This window comes from Echeneis naucrates, chromosome 13, assembly GCF_900963305.1.
Source record: "Echeneis naucrates chromosome 13, fEcheNa1.1, whole genome shotgun sequence".
In the NCBI taxonomy this organism is placed as follows: Eukaryota; Metazoa; Chordata; class Actinopteri; order Carangiformes; family Echeneidae; genus Echeneis; species Echeneis naucrates.
In genome coordinates, this window is record NC_042523.1 from 12,121,594 (window position 1) to 12,148,401 (window position 26,808).

A 26,808-nucleotide genomic window follows, 5' to 3' on the forward strand; every position below is an offset into this window, starting at 1 on the left:
AGCATGCAAACACAATTACAGCAATCACTGCACCACAATGCAAACAGTACATGCAATATCTACGAGGTTATCTACCAGTTTTGCATGTGGTAGCCTCTTTGTGTGCGTATTGTTTTGTTGTGTATGTGACTCACCCTCCGGGCTTTACTCTGGTATTTAACCGCCTTCTTAGTGTCTGATACTGCCCTCTCCACATAGTCTACTGAGTGCTCCACATTGTACTCTATGCGGTCTATCATTTCCCCCTAGGAGAGGTTAGTACAGAGGGGGTGTGGAAGGCATGGAGAGAAGGAACGGAACAAGATGCGGAGGCGAGAGGAGGAGTGGATACAGAGGGAGAAGGTGAGGGAGAGGGGAGGAATAATCGGTGGATGCAAAGGGGGGCAGAGGCAGGAAAAAGAAAGAGAAAGAGTAATAGCACGAGAGTCAGTTCAGAGACAGTTTGCATGTTGCATCTCACCCGCTTGCTGGTCTTTTTAAATTTTTTGCATTTAGGGATGTTGTCTTTGGCCTGCTCCACGAACTCCTGAGCCTGCAGCACACTCTGCTCAATATTGTTCACCAACTCACCCTACACAAAATAAGAAAAAGAGGTGGTGTGAGCAGACAATTCATAGATTCATAGTGCTTCTAAAAAAATGATTAGAAGAATTACTAGAATATCACTGTCTTTAGCACTATTGTCTATATATTTGATGTTCATTTGTTATATCAACTTTATTGAATGAGCACCTTAAATCAGTGTATTGTGAAGGCTTCAAAAAAGATATTAATCAATCTCTTTATTCATGTATTCATCTGCATTTCAATGACATCTTACCGTGACTTAAATTTAATAAGGTTGTAGAATTCATAGCTAAATCAGCCTTCATCAACAAAGAACACAGAGTACTAGACGTTTAGCATGAACCCAGGATTGCTAAAAACAGACAGTTGAATGCTGAGATAATTAACCAGTGGATACAATGCATGCACTGCAGCAATTACTGCTCAAAGAAAGAAAAAGAGAAAATGAGGAATCACATTGGTATTACCTTGCTGAATTAGAAGGTGACCACTGTTCTCTGTTCTCTACAGCTTAAGAGTCATTGTTGCAGTGACAGTTGTGGAAAAGAATAAGGAGGGAAAGGGAATAGAAAGAGTTGGGGACAGAGAGAACAAAGCTGAGAAAGGCAAAGTTAACAAATCGACCAGACTTAGATTAGAGGATAAAAAGGGGTTAGTTAAACGAATGATTTACTTTGAAAACATTGTGATACGTTGCTAAAAAATGAAAGTTTGCACAAACAGAAACCCAGAATAGCTCTGAACTACTTAAAGAATTACCACAGCTAAACTGAAGTCTGGTATTGTGTTGTGTGGTCACTGAAATTCATGTCACTGTGCAACAATTTCCACATTCATCGGTTGGCATATTTCCATATTTATTGTTTCCCCTTGGTCAGATTTCCTTGTTGCATAGTTATTTTTGATGAGGAAGGCAGTTCATTTCTGTTTCTCACAAACAGACTCATACAAACTAACTGTAATGTTAAAGGTCTATTGAAGATTTTAACATCTGCCAATTCTGAAATCTCAGATGTCAGATTTTTTTTTACGCCCCTGTAAATATCATCATCATTAAAAAAGGACCAACATAACATAAATGATCACTAAATTCCAATCAATTGATCAATGAGCCAATAATTATCTGCTGACCCAAATCTGTCTATATTTAGTAAAATATTTTCCAAAACAGACAACCAGATGGAGATGAAAACATAAACTCCATCCAACTCAGTTGGTACAAACAGGTCTATATTTATACTAATAAACTAGTGTCTGTCAGTTTGAAGAGGAGTTATTTTTATGACGGGAGCTGTGGCAGGCTAGCAGGCTTGGCTGGTTAATATTTTTCCGTTCCCATCTGCAATAGCCAGAGCACTCAACCTCAAAAGTGTAAATTTAACACTGCTTTGGAGCGTCTGTGTTGGAATATGGTTTGTCAATTCATGTATGCATGTTCGGAATTGGCACATTTGTTCTCACTGGTTTTTGGGTCATCACAAAAGTCACACAACTGCAGGAAGTGAGAGCAAAGCTTTCACCTGGCTCTCCACCAGCATGGCCATGTCCATGAACATGTCGTGAAGCTCTCTGATGCTGTTTTCCAGTTTGATAATCTCATTGTGCCGCGTCTCGATCTCATTCATAGCTTGCTGGGTGATATTGTCCATAATGATCTACAATGATATGACAGAGGGAAATCGTGAGAGGGAAGTAAAACTGCATTAGAAAACAAATCTTGTGCACCTTCACTTTTAAATCTGTTGTATCATTTACCCCTGAGGTAAAAATAGCTGGGTTGTCGCTCTCCAGCATGCTCTCCAGCTCCTCATTCGTTGTGTTTCTCCCGGCTGAAGGGGCAAACAAAACACAGATGTGCACTCATGGTAGTTAGACTGAGAAGTGCAGTGCCATGCTCCTGGATTTAAACAAGGATAAACACCATTAGGAAACAAAGGAAAGTGATGATGATAAAAATAGCTATCCAGAAATGAGCCGTGTGAATCTGTTTCCTCCAGAAGCCCACTTTCTCCATATCCACATCTAAACTACATAAACTCCATTGTGCTATTATTCAGGCCAATCAATGACTAATCCTAATCCATACCATCATGTTTCTCATCAGATTATTAAACAAGCAGCACCTTTAATGTATTCTTTTTGCTGACAATGTTACGGGGTAAAGTAGGTATTTATGGATTTTTTTCAGGTTTCAACCAGGCATCTCAAAGGTTTACCTGGAATCGTTAGCCTTGTGCTCTCAACCAGACACAACTCCAGTCAGGTAAAAGATTTCTAATACAGAAACTATGTAAAATTAAGCCTAACTGGCCGACTCAAAAGTTCACACATTTTATGGTAACTTTCATTCATCTTTCATCCTTTACAGCTCATCTGTTTCTGGGTCACGGCGGGGTGGGGGCAATGTGAGCGGGGAGCAAATCCCTGGACAGGTCCCCAGTCACCCAACATATGCAGGCCAACACACACAAAGACAGACAGAGACCAACAACAACTCACTCACACTCAGACAGACCGACAATTTAGAGTCACCAGTTAACCCAAACATGATGTACGGTGGGAGGAAACCCACGCAGGCACAGGGAGAACATGCAAACTCCACACAGAAAGGTCCCAGGCTGGGAACCAAACCCACGACCTTCTTGTTGTGAGGCAACACCACTAAACAATATGCTGCCGGGCTGCTACTATTGTAGCCTCACGTTATTCATATTGGCCAGTTCAGCTTGATTCATCTTTTCCTGTTATGTAAGGTCTGACAGATCCAGCTGCTTGGCAGATTACTGCGAAGACAATCAGGGATATGAGGCAGCTTCTCTTGATTTCTCTTCCTTCATTGTGGGTGTTAAATATCAGAAATATCAGACATGTTTGATAGTATCAGAACAGCCTGGGCCACACTTGCAGCAGTTATTAAGGCTCTTACATTCAGATAATATTTTCACATTTCCTGGGCACATTTTAAGTCTCTTAATCCCTGTGCATGTGGCTACCTGGAGTATGAACATAATTAATCACTTACTGAGCACCATATTTACTCTCTAACCTACCACGCCCCCCACTCAACAAACTTTCTATCTTTCCGAGGCCACACGTGCTTCCTGCTGATGGATTTGCTCCTCATCCATGTTTATTTCCCCCGACAGAATTGTCCTACTTCATTAACATTCCCCAACACCTACATTATTATCCCTGTGTCTGAGCGCTGAGTTCGCCTGTAGAGCTGCTCCTCTTGGGCTCCATTTTGGCCCCACTGATACTGTAAATCAATATCAGACTGTCAGTATCATCTCCAATCTTCCCTTTGCGCACTGTAAATCCTAAGTAGAGCTATATAGTACATCCACTAACCCTGCAAACAGCAACATGGTATCAGGCGCTGAACACTGAGTGCTGACAATAAAATGTAATACTGATGACGCTGGTATTATCCAAATATACACACATAGCGCTAACAAGACCAAAAAGTTACAAGTACACTTTGAAGTAGTAATTTAATTATTTGTCAACAGCATGTGAAGGACCAGAGTTTAGATATGAAAGAGATAAATCAAGTATTAATCTCAGGAGCCCCATAGTGTAAAATCCAATAAGCAGGAGATATTGGGTTCTGTGAACACACTTCTTATTCAGATATGAAGGGCTCAGCCCAAACCAAGGAAAACACAACAACTCAAGTTTCAGGTGATTATACACCGACAACATTTTTTTCATTTTCTATACCGCTGAGGCAACTGCATCGAACCAAGACAGTCACAATGTGTCGCAGTATGTGTGTGCGTTGTATTTCCAGGTGTGATGAGCCCCTGTGGTTGTAGTGGGGGCCTCAGCAGCAGAGCAGGTGCTTTGATGGGTAGAGATGATGGCACAGAGTCAGAGACAATTGCCTTCATGGCAGGACACAGATGAAGCTGCTCTCCGACATTTAACAGGGCATGTCTGCGACTTTAAGACAGTTTCTTACACGTACCTTTTTATCTATTTCAAATCACATATCCATATCACACTAATGAATTTCACTCGGTGGTGGTTAAGAGGTCCCACTGTTTCATTACCCTGCAGAAGAATCTACTCATGCTAAGCACTGACATTTTGCAGTTTGACAAATGCGAAGTTGAAGAAACCAGACAAACAGGAGTGAGAGAGCACATTACTGTGCGCTTTTCCCCGTTCACCCAACCTCTCTGATAATAAATTATCCCTCTATCATTAAGGCTAAAGCTACAAGATTAAAGAGGGTCAGTGTTAGAGTTGAAGGACGGAGAGCAGTGACAATGAGTCGTGGATAATTGCAAAGAAAAAAAAAACCAAAAAAAAAAAAAAACGAAGGCACTGTAGTGCTACCCAGTTCTTGCACTTCTCTCTCACACACACACACACACATACACACACACACTCCTCATTGGCTTTTTTTTTTAAGAGCTCTGACAGGCTCAGAAGGAGGCTCTTATTTGTTACCATGGAGACCCAAACCCTGGGATGTCTAACATGAACCAAGAAAGTCTCACTTCATCCTCCTTCAGTGTTTATGGGCTATTAAATCATTCATACTTTGCTGCTACCAGTAACAGTATTATTTCATTTCCTTTGTTATGTATCACAAATGAAGTGAGTCCCTGCAGGAACACCGTGGAAAGGGAAAGCACACAAACACTTATCCATGAAGCAAGTGAATTTAATGCTGCAATTTCACCTACAAAGGGATGACAAAGGGCTGCATTTGCACACACATTGATCCATGTGTTTACAGAACAATGGCTCCCTGTACATTTCTATTTTTTGTTCTGGCATTGTGAGTGCATCTCCACCTGCAACAGGAATATCTGCTGAGAAATACAACATAACGGTGAAATGTCAAAGAGGCCGTGCGATGCCTGCGACCAATATCCCCTCCATCCTGCTGAGCCGACCAGTTTATTTACGGTTTATAGAAGTAAATAAATATTCAGCACCGTCACTCAATACATGTCTGAAATGCCAGAGAGCAGCCACTGCACTGTTTTTAAAGGTGACAGTAATGTTTCAGTCAAAGAGGTGTGCCTTTAATGGAATACTTTGCCATTTTCCTATTCAAATCTTTGAAGCAAGTGAGATGAGAGGAATGATGTCTACTGTCAGAAGCCCTGCAGCTCATTAAGTATCCCACATCTTGTTTGTTTAACTTGTGCAAAAACTGCAGTGTGAAAACATCTCATGGTTTTATGGAGTGAGGTTACATGGGGGTGTGGATTATGTGCCAGACAATATTTTGGCAGAGAAAAGTAATTTCTTGGAGCGTTCATCGGCTTCCTTTCATGTTTTCATACTTGAAAATATGGATGACGTAAACCAGATACATTGTGGTCATTGGATATATGTAGGCAGGCTGATTTTGTGACAGTGGAAAAAGTTGTTTCTCGCAGTTCACAGCCTTATTGCTATGATGAAAATGACCAACAGTGTTAACTTGGTTTTTATTACCAGTTGAGCTAAACTTGACAATGTTTTGTGTTAAGTGTGTCACAGTTTTGCTTTGCTTTTTCTGTTATCTCTGTATCCAACAGGGCCGAAGTGCTCAGTCTGACACAGCACACCAGATTTCCCTCTGTGTGCGACACACTCTTACTGATTCATACAAAAACAAACAAATAAAACAAAAACAATAACCAACAATCTCTGGTTATACAACCTAAAAGAATTCAAGGTGAATTTTAATAGATTAAAAAATACACTTAATGAAATCTGAAGCAAAAATCTTTTACTGGAGACTTGCAATCTTGTTTATGTCGCAAAAATACTACAATTTCTTTTTGGTCTCTGCTCAGCCACTCAATCTTTAAACTCTCCTAGTGAATTTAATCCCCTCCCTGCCGATGGGTGATATCAGCCGAGGCCTCCTGTGACTCAATCAGCTGACAAATCTAATTCTAATGGAAAAAGGAAAAGGTGAGTCAGATGTTTAACTCCATGAAGAGGTTTTGTTTGTTGTCTTTGATTAAGTCTGGAAATTTGCTTTGCCACAGCTGCTGTTTTCATTGAAACATGTTAGGTGTGGTATATTAGGTGGAGCTCATGTATGCAGACTGAAGTGCATGTCCACTCTAAACTTGACAGATGGGCAGAGGAAATAACATCCGTGCCAAGTGCCCCGCAAACTAATAAGACCTGCTCTCCTCTGCCATTATTACCAAGTGACTCACACTGTTATTCCTTCCTTGTATGTGTGTGTGTGTGTGTGTGTCCTTGTGCATAAGGTGATTGTATCACAATGACTGTAAGGGGCATCTTGTTCTGTACCGCCTGCTAGGACGCTTCTGGACCAGGCAGCTAATACCTGTCAGATCATATCACACATGGTGTGTGACACAAGTGAGAGAAGCTCAGATCTGAGCTGCAGAAACCTGGCATGTGTATGTGTATGGGCGTGGGTGTTGGTGATGTATGTGTTTTGGAAAGTGAGAGTGGTTGTTTTGTTACACTAAACCAGACAATTTCAACACAAAATATGGATGGGAAAAATGTCACTTTCTTCATGAGCAAAGCAAAATGAAAGAAATAGAGAATTCTCTTTCTTTTCGGTGGCATAGTTATGTCACTGACCTTATTAGTTTGCCTCGACTTTACAAATATGTTTGTGTTATGGTTACATGTTTAAAAAAAGAAATAAATCAGTAAATCAAGATAAATCTGCAGCAGTTTCAATTTCCATTATTCTGTTAGGTAGTAGTAGTAGTAAAAGAACAGTATTAGACAAAGTAGTGCTGATACCAATCTATTCAGCAGATGTGAGAAGATTTATAAAGGGGTGGAGAATGTGGGCTCTCATAACTAACATCTGAGTGCAATAAAAAGGCAGGGTGAAGATGATTTCACAGATGACATGCAGTGACATACCTCATTATTTCCTCACAATCGACAGTCCTGAGTTATTATTTTGGATGAAAGGTCATCAAAAGTTAAACGTATTTGTCCTTAGGACGAGTGTCCTTTGTATGAAAGGACTACAGAACATTTCTCCATGTCACAACCACAGCATTTGTCAGAATTATAAGATATGAAAGTGGCACAAAAGTGAAAAAAAAAAGAAAAAAAAAAGAAAATGAGCCACAAGGATGACAGTTGGTCATTTTAATCCCCGACAGTGTGACATGATGGACACACCAACACAATTAGTCACTCACTTCTTCAGTAGAGCTGGACTAAAAAGAGAGTTTTTAAGTAGCCAGAGCATATGGAGAGGTGATTGTGTGGTCTGACTTATGACAAGTGCACACTCCTGAGCTTGCTCATTCTGTTTGACTGTTCTCACGCATCACATTTATGGGATTAAAGGTTAACACTGCACGTGACTGAAATTAGCAGTTATAGCGAGGGCTGGTCTGCCAGGTCTACTCACTGATCTCCAGCTGTCTCTGAATGCGTCCCTTGCAGCGCTCCCTGTAGTCCGACTGGGTGGTGTTGTATTCTGACATCACTTCGACAAACTTACGGGACAATGTGGAGTGCTGGAGAAATACAGAGGAAGACAGACTGTTAAATTAAACCTGTTCCATCCCAGCATCAGACACTCTGGGTGGTTTTATTCATTTAACCAACTGTTGCTTGAGTATACATATATTAACATTAACTGCAGGTAGTTTATTTGTCCAAAAAAGATTTTGCCTTGTCTTTTGACTGTAATAACTGAATGAATGTCTTTTAGTAAACAATTGTTGAGTCTGTTGCTTTTGCTCCTGAACTGTACCTGTGTTTTACGTATCCTCAGGTCCGCTGATGACCTGTTCTGCCCTTCTTCTTGCTCGATGGTGTGTTGGATACCTGGATGGATACACAAAAACAAACACTCAATTAGTAATTATCAATTAAAAGACAACAAAATAAAGTCTACAGCACCACTGGCTGCCTCTAGAAGTGCGTTACTCTACACAAAATAACATTTTGGATAAAACATTCATAAACAATATTTAGAACCCTCTTAGCAGTAGGGGGGCTAAAACTGTGTAATATACGGATGGCCTACCTCACTAAAGAAACAATGAGGAGGTTCATAAAATCAAAAGGAAATGTACTCAGAAAACCCCATGGCACAAACAAAGCTTATAAAACTTTCATTTGTCTGCAAAGCTGCCATTTTGATCTGAGGGTTGGGAAAAAAAAGATCATGGGCTCATCAGAAATGCATGCATTCAATCAGGCAATATATATGCACAATAAACAGTGAAACAACTGTTTATTGGATACTCTGTTATCTATTTGTCAAGGGAAGGATTGAAGAGATGTTTGCACAACAATGTTGGGGGTGATAATCATCATCAATAATCCTCTGGAGGCTATAAATATTCCTGTCAAACTAAAGTGAGAGACAGGTTAAGAGTGGGAGGGAGAGAGAGAGAGAGAAAGAGAAGATGAAAGAAAGAAATTGAGTGACCATGTCAACTTTAGGACCTGTTATAAAAAAAAAAATAGCAATTACAGTCTGTGTCTATTATATTGAAGCATAAGAATATGAATAGTGTGAGTACTAAGTGTTGTCACTACAATACTTCTCTGTATGACACAAATGTTATGTAATAAATAATATATATTATGAATGACAAATCAAATCAGTCGCTCTGATGGGAAGGGAGTAACTGGAAATGTGGTAGACTACTGATGATTAAGAACATCATCGAATTATACATTAGCAGCATAACTCTGCTCTGTTATTTGTTCTTAAGAGGATCTTTCAAGAGTATTACAGTTCTCTTCTATATGAGACATCTTTCAGTCAGCTGGTTCACTGCCATATCTGAAGGCATTCTCACTGCTGTGGAAAACACAATCTGTTAAAGAGACCGTCAATGTGAAGTTTTAAATGAACTACCGCATGTGAAGAAATGAAATTCAAGTTCAGGAATATGATCATGTGACATAGATGCTAATACATACATGCTAGTGCCAATGTGGGAATTTAACATAACTTTATTTGGTATAAAAAAAATGTTGTAAACCAGACATTACGTTGTTAATACTATAAAAAGACACAGTTGTTTTGATTTAAATTGTGTTACTGTTTTTAATTGCACCCTCAACACACACATGTTCTTAGGGACAAATAGAATATACACACAAAAACACACCAGGCAGGTGGATACACAGTTGTAGAGACCTGTGAGGCCGAGCCGGTTCTGCCTATAGCACTTGTTAAGTGTGTATCAATGTGGTTGTGTGATGTGTGTGTATGTATATGTGAGGGACAGACGTTATCGTCTTCTGGCTCTGAGCAGCAAATGTCTGGATCCCTAATTCTACAGGGAGGCACAGTAGAATATAACTCGTGACGTTTTCACTCCCCAGGATTTCAGAAATCCATCCATCTATCTATTTACCCGTCAGGGTCGGAGGGGGAGCTGGAGCCAATCCCAGCTAACGTTCTGGGGGAGGGCGGGGTCCAACCTGGACAGGTCACCAGTCTGTCACAAGGATGGCATATAGGGACATACAAAGACAAACAACTATTTACATTCACACTCATGCCTGCATGCAATTTGGAGTCGGCCCCATAAATAGTAAAAAAACTTCTAAAGGGATTAAAAAGTGCCATAAAACACACAGGAAAAGAAAAAAAAAAGGAGTGAGAGGACAGCAGAGAAATCACAGAATGAGAGGATTATATGACTCACACATGGATACACACATGCAACACAGAGGAGGGACAAGCAACACATGTATCCAGCCTCCACACAATATGCTAAAGTGACATTAGTCCATTTGTGTGCAGCACAAGTGTGAATAAAACTCATGTACATGAATCACAGCTTGTGTCTCTGTGGCAAGTGGCACTAATCACTCGGCACACTGCAGTAACAAATCCACGAGTGTTAAAGCTGCCAAATGATATTAACCTTATGTCTCCTTATGTCTCACTTACTTCCGGGTCTCCTTTGCTGAATCAATACATCATATGAGAGATAAACAGCTGTGCACATCGGTTACAGAAATAGACATAACACCTTAATACAGACTTTAAGGCTAATCGTTATTTTCATTATTTAATTTAATTTAATCTATAATCATATCATTAAGTTGATGTCTGCTTATTCTTTTGTTTTCTCAGCACAGAAATCTGTGCTCAGATGTGAAACTCTTTAAAGAATGAATGAATTATGAAAACGGCTGTGAACTGATTGACTAATGGTGCAAATGACTGATGACTTCAGCACAGATTTAATACTGGGTCTGTGAAAGCACAAAGTGATTAATTGCAGTAGACAGTCATTAATTAAATATAATAACTATTGCAAAGCCAAAAGCAAAGGTAAACTTGTTTCCCCTTGCTTTCTCTTATTATAATCTAATATCACCCTCTGGCCACCATTCAAACTTAGACGCGAAAATGTATCTTTCTCTGGTTGTTTGCGACAGACATTCGACGGTATTTTAAAATTTCATGAGTTGAACAGAAACACACAAAAAGTCTACTTCTATGCAGAAAATAAACTTCAGTGTCAATTCCAGGAGAAAGAAAATAGAAGAATGGACTCACTCTTTAATTTGGAGCGTACTTTGTTGGCCAGCTTCTTGATGTCTGCCATAAGATCCTCCAGCTCAGCCTTAGTTTCTAAAGAGAGGAAGAGGACAGGAAAAGGAGAGTTTACTGGGCCGATGTGAAACCACACATGAAAGAGCACATTGGGACATGCTCACTCACAGAGATTGAATTAATACTGACACACATAAAAAGAATCTGTGTCAATCCCAACAGGAGCCAACAATTCATCAGCTTGAGTCCACAGCAGCACAAAGACAAGTCCATTTTTCCATCTTCTCTCTGTCGTACAGAGAACAGCAGCATCCTTCAGTTCCCTGTCCACTGTCCTCTCTCCATCCTGGCCTGTCCTCAAGCACAGCAACACCCTGCACGGGCATGGAGTTGAAATGTGGGTGTGGACAGCTAATCTTAGCTAGTTTGGTGACCAGAGGAACAAGTGAAATCACGATGGACTGCAGCACAATCTGGACTATAACAGGAGGAGCGGATTGTTACCAGCAGGAATGTGTTATCAGGGTGAGGAACTAGGCAGATTTCACTGGTGACTAATCAAAGCAGCAGCTCTCTGCAAGCTCGACATACTGACAGCTTTCTAAATAGGACATTTTCTTGTTCTGAAGACAAAATTTGCTGAATACACGTACAGCAGTAAAAATAAATGAGAAAAGCTATCTCCATCTTAAGTAGATCTCCTCTGCTTCTGCTCATTTGATCTGTATATGAGCCAATGTGTCCAGTGGTAATGTTTTAAAATTGGAAACTAATAATGTTGTACGATGTGTTGTCCAAACGTGTGTTGAGAGCTATTTTCACACTTGAATGGCGTGCATAACGTCCAGCCCCTGTGGAAAGGGTGAGAAACATCATCAGTGTAATTGTGACAACGCTGAACACTGTGATGCCGACATTTAATTGATTTATCAATCAGTAAGCCAATCATTTTCACCCCCCCCCCCTCCCAAGAATTTATTGCTTTTCTTACATATTATATATGAAGAGGTGTAAGTAGTAAATTGTTGAGTAGTATATTAAGCTGACTTAATATCTTTGGGGTTGGGCAGCTTGGTCAAATAAAACTAGTGAAAGAAATGTCTTTGGCTTGTGTGAAGGTCTTTATTGACATTCTCACATTTCCAACAAAATGATTAAATTAATTTGTCAGAATGTCAATTTCAGAAATTGCCACATTGAGACTGAGTGCTTTTCTATGATGGACCTTCTTCGCTGTGCTGTTATAATTATCACGGCGTGTGTGACGTTTTTCTTAGTGTTTTAAACAAATGGAGAAAAGGCTGTGTGGAGTAGTTTCACATCATGTGGGCATCTTGAAGAAAAAACAACTGTCTACCTCTTTTAGTATTTTCTCCCTTTTGTTGTTCATTACAGCTACAGCAGATTTATATCGATACTTCAGGTTGTTTACATGGGAGAGTCTGAAAAAGCCAAAATAATATAGGCGGACTTGCTGTTATTTGCCATATTTGAGGAAAAAGGTATCTAGTATGTTTTATATTTTATACTTTACAGGCATTAACATGAGCTAAATATTAGCTAGTAATTTTTTCATTATCTGTGTCATCAGTGATTAATAACAAGTTTATCTATTCACAACTACATAATATTATTATAAACCTTCTGTTAATCAGTACACTGCTTACAAATATTCAGTCAGGAATTAAAGTTTTCCACACCTATTTCTTCTTCAGTATAGAATTTAGGGGAAAAAAAACCCAACAAAAACCTGAGGCTGGATAAGAAGAAGGAGAGAAAGGAGAAAACAAAGCTGCTTTCACACAGTCTCCCACACTCAAATCTCCCAGGAGCATTACATGGCATTTTTAGAACCTGAGTAAAAATCATTTATCAACTTAACGCCATAAGGAAACCTAATTCCAAATTTCCATAGGTGGACATAGGAGATGGGCCTTCAACTAGAATTATTCAATCAAGCCAAACTGCCTGCAGAACTTCATGTTTGTTTTGAATAAGAAACAGGGGAGTGGGTGGACTATGGGCTGTGTTGGTGTCGTGGGGAAGAACTGCTATTTAGTATGCTAGTCCAATAATCAAAAATAATACTGGCACATGTGTCATGATAAGAAAGAAGCATAAAATGACTGGTTCTCCTCAGATGCACAGTAAATCTACGCAGGATAAATGCTCGTCATGGCAGTTGATGACTGAAAACACAGCAGACATATTGAAAACTCAAAAGCACAAAAACAATAAGTGGACGGTCCACTATGATAACCTATGACAAATCCTTCAACTTGTCTGATAACATTAAACTATAACAGGGTGAAGCTATGACAAACAGATCAGCAAGGCTCTACAAGCTTTTAATCTGCTTAACAGACGTTTTCCATATCAGCAAGCATCAGCCTGTCGTACATCGAGCTCAGTGGGACAAAGTGATGCACATGCAGAGCACTGATGAAATAACATCATTCTAAAACCATCTGGAAAAAAAAAAACACTTTCATTTGGATGTAAAACGGCTGAAACTTAGAAAAGTGTTTTTTTTTTTTTCCCCAACAGTCTCCAACCTTATTTTGAAAGTGCGAGTAAAAAGAAAATGAAGAAAGATGGTTGCTGACCAGACTCACGATAGAGAGTTGTAAAAACATGGACAGCATTTTAAATCCACAGGATGCCAGGGATGCAATCTTGATGTTTTACAGTACATATTAAAAATAAATCATGCTTTTTCTACCTCTATTTTTAAATAGTTCAAAATGTTTGGGCTCTGGGCACAGGGCTGCTTCTGCACTGAAGCTCCTAGCTTTTTCTCCATGGTGGCAGTCCGCCCAAATGTGACTCGGCATGGACTGTACATGCTGTGTACTAGATGCAATTTCATGCACCATATCAAGGCTATGTGTTATTTATTTATCCTTCATCCTGTTCTTGCTCAGCAGTTGGACTCACTTATCCCATTTTTTTTTTTTTTTTTTTAAATCATGTCATGTTTTTTTGGCAAATAAAATGAACAAAGGAGGACTTCTATTCTTCATGCTGCCAGGTATTTGTCATTATGTTTGCTTTAGTTTGCAATTGCGGAACACATCCAGAGGTCAAGTGAAAACTATGGCATTTAGTTTGCCAAGCCTCAAAGATAAACAAATTTAATATATTCTGGCTGGATCTCCACAATCAAATTTGGAATAAATCTTTTTTTCAGGGTGAAGAGCATGTGTGACTGTTGTATCTTAGGTCTCAGCTAACAGCCCTTTCTTGTCGTTAACGACCTTTCCTGGCAATATAACATTGTTATGAGCCTCAAAGATACACACAGAGCCTGTTGGTGAAAAGCAGTGAGTTTTACTGAAAACCTCAATGGGATGTGAATCTACAGTCTCTGCTGAAAAACGAGGAGACTTGTGAAAAGCAGCGAGCAGCTGAGTTAGATATAGAACTGTGGTACAAAGACACCAAGCTCATGAAGGATATACAGGCACACCAATGCAATTAGCTCTGGAGAAAATGAACAGTAATTAAATCAGGCATGTGAAACGTGAGGATATCCAATCCGAAGAACTAAATTTGAATTATAGTTTTTTCTACCATGAATTTAAACATCAACATTTTAATGTCCTCTGATTGTATTTAAATAAAATTGCATACATGATCAGTAATTTTCCTGCCAACAGCAGAATGTACGCAGCGCACAGCGGGTTTGTCGGGGTTGACCCTGATCGGAGGTGGTGGGCTGAGGCCCTCAGGCCAAAATGAATACAGTGTGCTCCGTGCTGTGTGAGTGCAGAGCTGTTTTTATTATTGCTTGTTGTCAGTCACAGAGTTCCTAGTTGAAAGTGTATTTGAATATTTGGTAAATTGTGGGACTTTCAGATTACTCTGAATAGTCCATTTGTCACTGGATTTATTTTCCCTAACATTGTTTCGTGCGATCATGTTAATGTTAACATTTACACAGCTCAGAAACTCATGGAGGAGAGAGGTTATGGAAAAGCATCTCTCTCAGCTGTGTAAGCAACCTCTGGCAATCTCCTCCTGCAGGAAAAACATCACAGAGGTAATAACGCAAAACTACAAAGTTCATTTTGGGCCATGTGTGGATTGAGTGTGTGTTTGTGCGTGCTTGTTTGCTATTTGTGTGTTGAGGATCTGGAGTAAATTTCCTCTTCATGGCTACCAATCAGAGGAGGCCAGTTTGATTAAGTGTCCATTTGCCTCATTATGGGCTGTCTGAAAAGAGGAGGAGAACAGACGGATAAATAAGTGGAGGGAGAAGTGAGGGTGAAGCAAATTAGAGGGCAAAGCTAAGGAGTCAATTGAGCTGTGGCTTCACACTTTAGCCCTCTCCCACGAGCTCTCAAACGGAGTCTGCAGGTCGCACTGGTTGCCATCATTAAGAACATGTTGCTATGGTGATGTGTGCAGTCGGTTCTCAAGCTAACTTCAGACTCAAAGCGGCGGAGTGAACGAGATATCCAGAGAGGGAGAGAGAGGAAGAGGGAACGAGGGAGATCCGCTTCCAGGCAGGGAGAAACAACAAAAAGAAGAGGAAGAAGAAGGTGTGGAGAAGAGAAAGTATCTACGTTTCTTCCAGTGTAATAACAGAATTACGTTTTTTCAGGATTCATTTCAAGACTTCATCAAAACAAGACATTTAGGGAAGCAGGAAAGTGAATTTAAGGGTATTCTGGTAGTAGTCTTGATTTTCACTGTGGAAAATTTTCCAAACCGATCAACAACTTCCGCCACAAGCATATATAGCCTGAAGCCAAAGTCTTCTGTGTCAGTAATGAGTAAAGCCGTTTTCTCTGTGGGATTTCACTCCATCTAGGACACAAATCAACAGTTGTGGGAGAAATGTGGTGAAATCTGTGGTTGTGGTTTCTGGACATCGCCGTGAGTGGGACGTGTCTACAGAGGGTTGATTTGGAGCGGAGCGTTGGGAATGTCAGTCAGAGTTTAGTCACACTGTCAGATCTAGGTCTGACTGTGTGTGACTGTGACCTCGTCTACACACCAACCAATCAGAATACAACATGAAAAGGTGCACAATACACCAGCCAATTTAACAAAAAAATAACAATAATAAACAAAAACCAGCCTGACTCTGTAGTTGCAACAGAATCCCCCAAAAGGATTCAGAACTAGGTCAGTATTGGTACAAGCACATACAGCATGAGTTTTCAATCTCCAGGTCAAATGATGAGTGCGGATTTAATTGTTCCTGCAGCTTACTGGAGGCAAACTCAATTTTTTCATATTTGATCAGTCAAAATGAAGTTTGAATGAGACACAAAGCCAACTAGACAGACCCAACCTCAGTCAGAAATTCCCACTAACTCAAAGACAGGAGCACACTGTTTCTACTTTTTGTGCTATAGTTAGCAGACAGCTGCTCATAACTTTATATTTATACTCTCTTCTCAGTTGATCCATTGTCAACTTTCATCAAGATTGTGAATAAGCATTCTTAATGAAATGTCCTTTACCTTAAAGATAGAAATAGAAGAGACCAACAATACACCCTCAAGATGAAATGCAGCATGGTGAGTAACCAAACATTCTCTAACTTATACCTTATCTTATACCGGCTCTGCTAACTGGTTCTAATCTTATTTTCTTATTTGATCTTATTTTAATGGCTTTTGTGCAAATAACAGATGAGATTGACTAAACTGGCACTTCAGGTCTATTAATTAGGATGATACTCTGAGGATAAGCTCATATTAGCAGGATTATAAAGTTCAACACTCCATCAGCTTTGTTTATACGGCAGCATTAATCCTAGTTTTATGTAATACAGGTTTCTTCCTGACTGATAAAATCATTAGTCTGCCTCTCAGACAGAAAAAAGCTTTCCATTCCTATAATGATATAATGAGTGCGCACGTGTATGTGTGTGTGTCATTCTGATCCGAGGGAACAATGAAACTGACAATTCTTTGTCCTCCTCTCTAACTCAGGGTTAATTGCTGCCATTCCAGTCTCTGACTTGCAGCCATCTATCTTATTTCTCCATCTCTCAGTCTCTGTGTCTCCCCCTCTGCTCTCTCTGTAAATATATTACTAGGCTTCTGTGTGTTTGCATCACTTATTGATCGTCTAGAGTCCAGGTGTCTGATGTTTTAGAGAGACAGAATCTGAGCTCATCCTTGACACGAGTATTTGTCTTCATTCAGGAATACAGTATGGTCAGATAACGACAGAAGAGATAAAGTCCAGCTAAGAGTTTAGATGTACGATGACTTTCACTTCAAAAGGTTGTTGCACAAACATGTCACAATGAGTAAGTATCACCTGGTTAGGTTTGGGACTTACACAAAAAAAAAAAAAGAGAGAAAACTGAAATAAAGAGGTTTTTTTTAAAAAGACACAAACACAAATTTTGAAATAAGCATATTAGTTCATTACTCTAAATTGGCAGTGTGCCATGGTGGTTCTCCCTGCGTGACTGGTTGTATGTCTCTGTATGTTGGCCCTGTGATGGACAGGCAACCAATTCTGCCCAGGTAAATGTACCCTTTCATGTTTTTACTGTCAAATATTATGTATGAAGACTAACTGAGCATGGTCTAATCACTTTGTCTTGTTTCATAAATTACATTTACTGGAACTTGTTGCCTTGATCTTCAGATACACAGAACATACCCAGGCTGCCACGTAAGTATATCCTCAAATCAGGCTCAAACATCTGATTTAGAATAGTTCTATACATCAGCCCCCATAATAAATGTAATTTTTAAGAACAATTCTTTTAAAGGCTACACACTGTATCTGTGTAATCTGATGAAAGAAATACGTGGGTGAGTAGTTGGAAAGAAATTTGTTTAAGCTGCATCAATTTTGATTCTTTCGTTCTATTTTTCCGTTCAGTTGCAAATTATAATAGGATCGCAACATAGTATTCCCACTGAATGTTATTATGAACCTCATTATACCGGGAGAATTATGTCCTTAAGACTACAGTTAAGGTGAAATTTAATATATTCTGGCTGGATCTCCACAATCAAATTGGGAATAACCTTTTTTTCAGGGTGAAGAGCATGTGTGACTGTTGTATCTTAGGTCTCAGCTAACAGCCCTTTCTTGTCATTAACGACCTTTCCTGGCAATATAACATTGTTATGAGTTTGCATTGCAGTTACGGTGTTACTGTGAAACTTCCTCCTGTCGCCCAACACTTGACATTTCAATCTTCATCAAAGCAACGCTCTCCCCGACCGTTGGCTCAGCAGCCAAGAGGACAAAGACCAGCTAAACTTATTTATCCCTTCATTATCTCACAGGAACCTGCACTGTGTGCATGTCTCTCCGTGTCCTTAGCCTTGGAGAGAGACATTATTATTTGAAAGTATAAAGCTGCATGTGTCTTCTGTCGCTGTAACACTATATCATCTCAGCAGTATGAGGGTGGTGTAAGGAGAAGGGGATACAGAGAGATGGAGAAGAGAGAGACAGGGGAAAAGAGGCAGAGGAAGAACAAAGAGAATACAGAAAGCTGGAAGAACTTGTACAACGCTTTCAAATTTTTGGTGGCGAGTGGAGGAGCTTTGGTAAACTGCTCTCAGAGGGTGGGAGCCATTGAGCCAAATGCTCACCCTAGAAATAGTAACACTCACAGGCTGCAATTAAAACAAGCAGCTGCAGTGGTGCGAGAGACTTTTCAGAGTCAAGGGGAAGATGCCCTTTAGACACTGGTGGCTGAGATGTCAAAGAGAGCAAATGCAAAGTGGTTACAACAACAGAGTGAGAAATGTTGTTAAATAAAAAAAATAAAATAAATGTTGGTGTTAAGAAGCAAGTTTCCTGCATCTCTCCAACTCCAGTCTCAACGTATTTTGTTGTTTTATGGGCGGCGTTATAGCAAAATTCAATTTGTGGGTTTCCAATATTATTTTATCATTATTCTGATGTGTAAGTGTACCACTTATCATTTGGCCTTCATCATTTGTTTTAAAATTAACAACACAAAATAAAATAAAAAAAGCATCGCACTTACTGTGACATTTCTTGTCTCAAAACCCGCTTATAATTATAAAATCTGTAAACAGAAATACTGAGAGTAAATACAAAATTCCTTTCCACTTTTAGTACTCCATTAATTTTCACATCCTCTACATGGATAGCATTACCAGCTATGACTCAAGCCAGCTCGGGTCAATTGTTCTAAATGTACAAACAAGGAAGACACACTCATTGCACTGAGATCAATTGTTATTGATCCTCAGTCTCAATCACTCCTCAGGTTTTTCTACTGTAGTCCTCAGGTTAGGCCAATGGTAAGTGTCAACCACTATCCATAAAGGGAATGATTCAGTATTTATTGTGATATTTTTATAACATCTAAGATGTAAATATGCAAGTAAGAGTATGTAAGATACAAATGGAATGGTTAGCTGATTGACATTAAGCTCACAAAAAGGCCGTTTGGTGCCATAGTTCAGCTTGTCCTAATGAAGCTGGACAGTCGGAGGGTAACTCCCACGTAAGTCACTGTATTGTATGCACTGAATTTAGCTTTATTTGAGGAATCGCACCCTCCTGCGGGAGTTGCTGAGTGTGAAGGTCACAGATGCGCCTGCAGAAGTCACAGTCACCGCTGACTTTGACCTTTCTTTGCAAAATTGATCAAAAACTTTCTCATAAATCTAAGTAATGAGAAGCAATGCTGCACAGAGCCAAGAAACATCACTAACTGGAGATAGAAAATTATAGAAAATGCATTTGTGTCTTTCATTGCTACATTAGAAGAAATGTGCTCATGAGGAAATAAAGGTTCAATACCCGTTATGATCTGATAGATATACTGGATCAATCATCATTACTGAACCTACTTATGTACACCACAGCTGAATATACACACACAAACACACTAACCCAGAAAGACAACAAACACCAAACAACAACTTATATTGCAATTCCCTCGTGGAAATGTGCTATGTGTCATTTGGGCAGACGGGTAAACTGTGATATGGGATTAATGGAGGGGCAATATAATATTAGAAAGAGGCAGCATATGTGCATGTGTGTATGAACATGGACTCTGTAAGTGCACTAGAATTAACCCCATGGAGATCTGCAGAAGACATGTTAGTCATTCAGCACAAAGGCTCCCACAGCAGAGGAAGAGGAGGAGGAGGAGAAAAATGGGGGAGGTCGGGGTGGAAAGAAGCTGGTAAAGCGGGTGGTGACCTGGGAGATGCAATGTGATGATCAAATTGCGAAACTATGACAGAAACAGAAGCTTTACCAGTTTTTAGTGGAGCGGTCATCAGTTATACAGAAAAAGAAGGTCTTCTCACCACAGGGGAGAAATAATAAGCCAGCAAAAACATCATAATGCAAAAAAAAAAAAAAAAGACTACATAATACACCTTTGTACCTTTTTGGTACAAATGATGTTGATGTACAACAACTTCTCAGGGGCTGAAATGCTTAGTAAAATATGCCACTGGGATTATGCTCAGTGGTTTCAGAGAATGAGCTGCACCAAATCAAATATGTGCTACATCACTTGGACTCCAGAGGCAGTTCTGTGTTCACCGCCCTGTCTGTTTACCTGCATGCCCCACCTATTCGCTCCTTTTTCACAATTCAATAGGCCATTTTGTTTCCAAATAATGTCAATGCAGCTCAATTGTATATGAATTGGACTAAAAGAAGAAAGAGCTGCACGGACGTTTATAGTCACACACTATGTAAAAACGATTGAAGATATAAGATATTCAGACAAACATTGGTACACAAGCAAGAACAGGCTGAGCTCTGCGTAGTGAATGATGCTAAGATCAACATCAGCTGATACTGATGTGTATTTCTCAGAGACACTTACACACACAAACACGGACACATACTGGGAACTGATTACAGTTACAAAGGAGATAGCTTGCATCACTGCTGCTCCGCTCCATGTGTCGTCTGCACACCTCAGTTAAAGAGCTTGTTTGACGTTTGCTGCTGCAAGCAGATCGATGCCATTTCAGGGAGTTGGGAGGTGGGGAATCAGGGACACGAAGAAGGGAGGTTGGGTGTTGCTAGTGTGAGTAACATCCCCTTTGTGAAAGCAGGGGTCTAGATCAATTCTCTGACATAAATGAGAGAAGAGGAGGTGTGAGAGAAGATGGATGGTGGGAAGAGAGGAGGAAAGACGGATTGTAGCAACCGGTACAAAATCCACAGAAGCAAAAATGAGACCGGCTGCGAGGGGTGAAGAAAAGAGAGGAAAACTGTGTAATATTGCAGATGACGATAAAAGCAGGTGACCAAGAAAAGATGGGGCTAAGCAGTAATGGAGAGGAACCAGACAAGTAGAGAAAAATAGATAAACATGGATAAGTGATTTCACGGTAAGACCATAAAAGCTTGAAAGGACAGAGGACTGTTTGTTGAAGGCGATTGCTCTCAACATCTTCAAGATCCCCTGACTTTTCTGGCTTATTGATGTTCTGACTGTTCTTTACCATTCTCAGTTTCTTTTCAGGGATGGAGTCATTTCTTATCTTCCGTTGTGTGGAGTCTGCCAATAATATAAGGCTTTTGCTGTTTTTGTACATTTGGCGGTATACAATTATGAAACCTTGAACTTTATCCTCTTCCTTCCTTTAAAGGCTTTCCAGAGTAAAGCATGATGCTACTTTAAGGAGGGATAGATTTTAGGTGTATACATCACATTTAAATCCATTAAAGGAAAGGTGGACTCTACCACTTTTCACACAGACTCTATAGAGTTAACAGATGAGCACTAATATATTTTTCAGATATAGACCTGGTATAGACCTGCAGAGATGCTGACTTTTACCGCCTGTTAATTTGCTCAGAACTGTTTTGTTAGATAAATGAAAATGACTAATGCCAGTGTTCAATGACATAGTAAAACTAGCACTGTGTAGAGAAAATATCATAACTTTTTGTCTAAAAGCAACAAAGGCTGAAGCTCTTGGGTTGACTGGTAACTAACCAGTCCTGTCACTTTGAGTACAGCATTTCAGGCAAACTGAGAGCTATAAAAATTCAATTGTTTAACCTGAAGGAGTTAACGGAGAAGGGAAAGACAGCCTTACTCTCATCAGGGTTAGGTGAGGCGAGGATGGCGCTGTGCTTCCTCTTTACCTCTTCAACTTTCTCTGCCAGAGATTCGATAAAACCCCTGATTTCCTCCACCTGTCACGAGGAAGAAGAGAGAGAGAGAGAAAGAGAAAGCAAAAGATGTTTTGAATAGGAGTCATTTCAATGAGCTGCTCATCCAAAGATTTTATTATCATATTAGTGGCAGGATGAAGAGGCTCAGTGAAGCAGGTTTATGAGAAATAACACATGGACGACAATCACCTGCCTGCAATTTTACTGAACGCTGACTCAGTATCTTATGAATGCGTGTAGCAGGACTAACTTTGGCGTAAACGGGTCATTTACAAAAAAGTAATTTTCATTGACAACATCCTGGAGGAAAGATAAACACCTGTGATGGTGAGTTAGTGATCCCACCTAGATATATTTATATAAAAAACTGTTGATTTGCATCGAGCTATATAGTTTTGCAGAGTGATCTCAAAGAGTCTGGATTCATCAGTCCACAGACAGACAAACTGTCCATAAATGGAGATGCTAGGTTCTGTGACTAGTCGCCACACAAGTGAGTGCCCACCTGGGATAAGTGCAAAGGCACAATGGAGACCCAGAGAGAGCTGGCCACACCAGATACCTTAAGAGTAAAAAGTAGATAGCAAAGCCAAGCAGCTCCTGACTAGAGCTTCTCCACCAGAAGCAAAAATTTTTCCCGAAATCCAGGAAGTACATCACATGCATATTCTCCTTTGAACTTCACAGCATCATCTGCCACCAAGATCTGAGTTAGACGTCCTACCCAATCACTTCCCTCCCCATCGCCGCTGCCCTGCCACCATCTGTGCTGCCTTCAGCTCAGGTAACAGCAGGAGGAACAGCAGGTCACATCTGCCAGTGACGTCATCAATCTCTACTTTCATCTCGGTCTATCATCTACCCATGATCACTTTCTCCACCTCTACACCTGCTCTAATACAGGACGCCCTGTTCCCAATTCATTCTTCTCCACCACACTTCAATGGCCATTCTCCTCTGTGGTTTGCTTTTTCAATTAATCTGTCACTTTCCTAGATCTAATCTATTCCTGTTGCTCCGTCCATAGATTTCTGAGTGTTCCTCCTCTCAGCCTGGGTCATTATTCTTTCATTATCTCTTTAATTAGCTGTCGATTGGATCTGTATGTTTAAATAACACCTTAATTGGCTCAGTAAGACCACTGGGAAGAGCCCAGACACAACAGGAGGCACAGTGAGGTGTCTTGTTTTTAACCCAAGACAGAGGTGAGCATGTTAAAAAGTTAAAGCCAGCCAGAAAGAAAGGCACAGGAGGAGAAAGAGACAGTGAGCAAGCTGGAAATGAAACTACTTTGAGCTTCCTCGGCCTAGAGACCATGCGTTAGTGAGTCACAGGGAGTCTCTCAGCTCTAATAAAACATCAGGCAAATTTTATTGGTGTGGGAGAGAAACCAGAAACTAATATCAGACAGCAGAGAAACTGGCACACATGCAAAAACAAATAAAACATGCACCCTTACAGGGTCACCTTTCCAATTTTAGAAGTTTCCTGTGTGAACTCCATGGACTTTTAACAGGTCAGTTCTTCCTGTTCATTTCTTTCTTTGTCATTACTTTTGCTGTAATTTTTCTCTGACAGAGAAAAATTATCAGAGGCTTAAGGTGAGTGAGTCCATGTTGCTCTTTCTCATTTCATTCTTGCATCATCAGGTGAAGGACTTTGAAGCTATCCAAAGAGCCTTTTACCCAATGTGAAATAAATGCTGATAAATGCAATAAAGCTTAGATACATAATATAGCATGACAAATCCATAGGAAATGTATAGACTTTTCGAATTGTGAGAAACATACAATTTTTGTTGCACTGGTAGAGGGTTTCTGTGTGTAAAGCAGCTCATCATCGCATCTGAAAATGACCCTCATTTATTATAACTGCATAAAGTTTGAGTTTGAGTGTCTTTATTGTCATTACACATTAGCACAACGATTTTTTATTTTTTTTTTTACAAGTCCATTAGTCTTCTTACAACTACATCAATTAATCACAATTACACTGGTTGAATGTAATTATGGCACACATCACAATTTATATAACTGCATATACACATTTGATTGTGTATGTAAACTTAACTTTGAACAGTCTGTCGTTTCAATAGAAGAGTCTGAATAAACAGTTAACCTAAGACAACCGACTGAATATTTTAAAACTAATTTTCATTCAAAATATGGTATCTGTCTGATTTTGATATTATTAAGACTAAATAGTTCATCTTGTGAAATTACCGTTGGCTTTGGTTTGAAACTTTAGACAGTAATAAGTAATCTAACAATGAATAGATTGCAATGTGCTTTGCTAAGGCAAAAAAAGTAGCAATATTTAGATGTTAAACATGCATTTAACATGTAAACCAATCTGCACATTAGCATGGGCGGGGGTTCTGGTTTCTGTGGACTCCAGATCACCACTGAAACTTTAAGTAATCCATCCAGTCAGGGTCACTCCCTCTGCTCCTTCACTATCTTTATCTTCTTCTGTCACATTGGTCTGAAACTGTTCCCTCATGATTTCACTTGTGCTACACTTTCCTCATTTTCTTCCTTGAGACATTTTTAACAGGGAATTTCCAGTCAGTGCTTTGTTATCCTGGGTAGATTCAGGCAGTCTTTCAGAGGCAAGCAGCACCAGAAGAACAGAACATAAAAAGAGACTGAAATGTTCCCTGAGAGCAAAACATCCCATAATTACAGTGTTTTAGGTTTAAGTCTGACGTTCAACCCTGTGTCACCTCTGTATTAACTGTCAAATTTTGAGGGCAATGGTGTGTAGTGTATGAGTGTATACTTTATCACCCTGATGTTGAGACAGTCACAGCGACCACAGTGTCCAGTTTGACATCTTCTCTAATTGCAGATTTGGCAGATCAGACTTTGACCTCTCACATGCAATGCAACAGTGAGAATGACTGTGACTGTGAAATACGATGCGATAATAGTCAGTCAGTGGCAACTGATGAGAGTATGACTGATGGTGAAGAATGAATGAAGCAGTTGATGCGTTAGAGCTCCGCCTGCACTCATGCTATGCTACAATCTAGAGACCACAGTGGTGGACAGAGCAGCGATAAGATGTTTAAATCTTCAGTCTAAGCATGACTGAAAGAATTCTTATTTTTCAGGTTGCAGCTGTTCCTATCTGTATTGTTATTATTGATACAGGTGTCATTTCTCTCTGTGGTGGGGTTCACTATACTTTTTACAGACAGGTTTGAACAGAACATTTACCTCTGTCCATCAGTAACAGAGGAGCAAGAATTTCACTTAAATACTGTTGACTATCTTGGTTTGGTTGGACAATGTAGTTCTTTAGGAATCATCTAGAGGATGATGGAAATGGATGACAAACTGAAAATAGAATTAATGTCACATCTGCTGTACTTATATGGGAATAATTATTATGAATTATTTTTGATTTGTATTGCACCCCTTCTAATTGGAGTGCAGATTTTCTTTCATGTGCAAGCATGCAAATGACAACAAATCAACCTTGAACCACAAACCTTGAACTTCATGTTATCTTAGTTGACCCTTTTTTAAATGTTTGTCTGCTTGCCTGTACATTCTCATAGTTTCATTGATTGCTCTGCTGCTACTTCTTGTCTGATTTTAAATGGACTGAAATTTATTGAATGTGTTTCTTTCACAAAACTAATAAACCAAGACCTAAAATTTGTGAATGAACATGATGTTTCTTATTATTACAAGCACAAAAACAAGAGATATTTCAGGTACTAGAGGAAACTTGGTGAGAGGCAGAGGCTTCAGTGTCCAACTTTAAATTATGACAGATGCAAGTTCGGACATGTATCCAAATGCCCATCTTTCACATCATTTTATCCATTTTATTCTTTGATGATTTCATAGTCTCATTTTAAATGGCAATTTATATTTAGGGAGAGCCCCAGATCTCTCTCCGCTTCAGGTGGTTTGGAGCCCGTGTGTCCTGTTCACCTCCATTCTTAGGTTTTGTTTATTACATATGTCAAGCAGCTAATACAAAATTTAAGGCACATTATAGTTTAGCTGTGTGATGCTGTTTCTATGATGCACCAAAGTATAGCACAAAGTGTGATGCAGACTTGTTTCTGTGCTCACAAACAGCAGAAAGAGTGTGAGACACAAAACGGTGAAAGTTACATGAAGTCACACTGAATGGAGAAATCTAAATGCTAATGTGGAAGGAGGTGAAATGAGTTGAGGCAGGCTGTGGTTATAGTTGTATGAAAGCAGCATTGAATTAAATTAAGGAATGCCTTATCCATTTATGTGAGGCACAGTTGCTTGAATTTGTGGTCGTGAACAGCCATTACCAAAGCACTATATTATACACAGGCTGCTTTTGTTGCTGATATTGTTTGTCTGTATTTCAGTATGTTTTTATTGGGGCTATCCTCCTTGATATATAAATGGCGTTTCCATTATTTTGCACAGTCACAGTATGATTTAGTACACAATTTGATTAATATACAAATTTGTTACTCAAATATGTTACTGACAGAGGCTGAGACATAATAATAAATATGGCTTACATTCAGGATGCGGTCTTCTTCTTTGAGCAGCTTTTTACCTCCAACTTGTTCACTGTGAGAGTGGCATGTAGCAGGCCCATTAAAAAGGCAT

General features: G+C 39.6%; 1 protein-coding gene across 3 annotated transcripts in view; it reads right to left on the reverse strand.

The window, feature by feature from the left end:
• The window catches only part of stx1a (syntaxin 1A (brain)), a 40,016-nt gene that overhangs the window by 2,952 nt on the left and 10,256 nt on the right, over nt 1-26,808 (reverse strand). For 2 of the 3 annotated variants that reach the window (XM_029517983.1, XM_029517984.1), the window contains exons 3-9: nt 22,114-22,213; nt 11,072-11,146; nt 8,291-8,364; nt 7,943-8,051; nt 2,323-2,396; nt 2,088-2,222; nt 135-245 (exon numbers count right to left, since the gene is read on the reverse strand). In XM_029517983.1, coding sequence (XP_029373843.1) covers nt 135-245; nt 2,088-2,222; nt 2,323-2,396; nt 7,943-8,051; nt 8,291-8,364; nt 11,072-11,146; nt 22,114-22,213 — 678 coding nt within the window. Of the gene's footprint in view, nt 1-134; nt 246-460; nt 572-1,034; nt 2,223-2,322; nt 2,397-7,942; nt 8,052-8,290; nt 8,365-11,071; nt 11,147-22,113; nt 22,214-26,808 lie in introns of all 3 variants that reach the window. The other variant, XR_003841441.1, reaches the window with a different exon arrangement.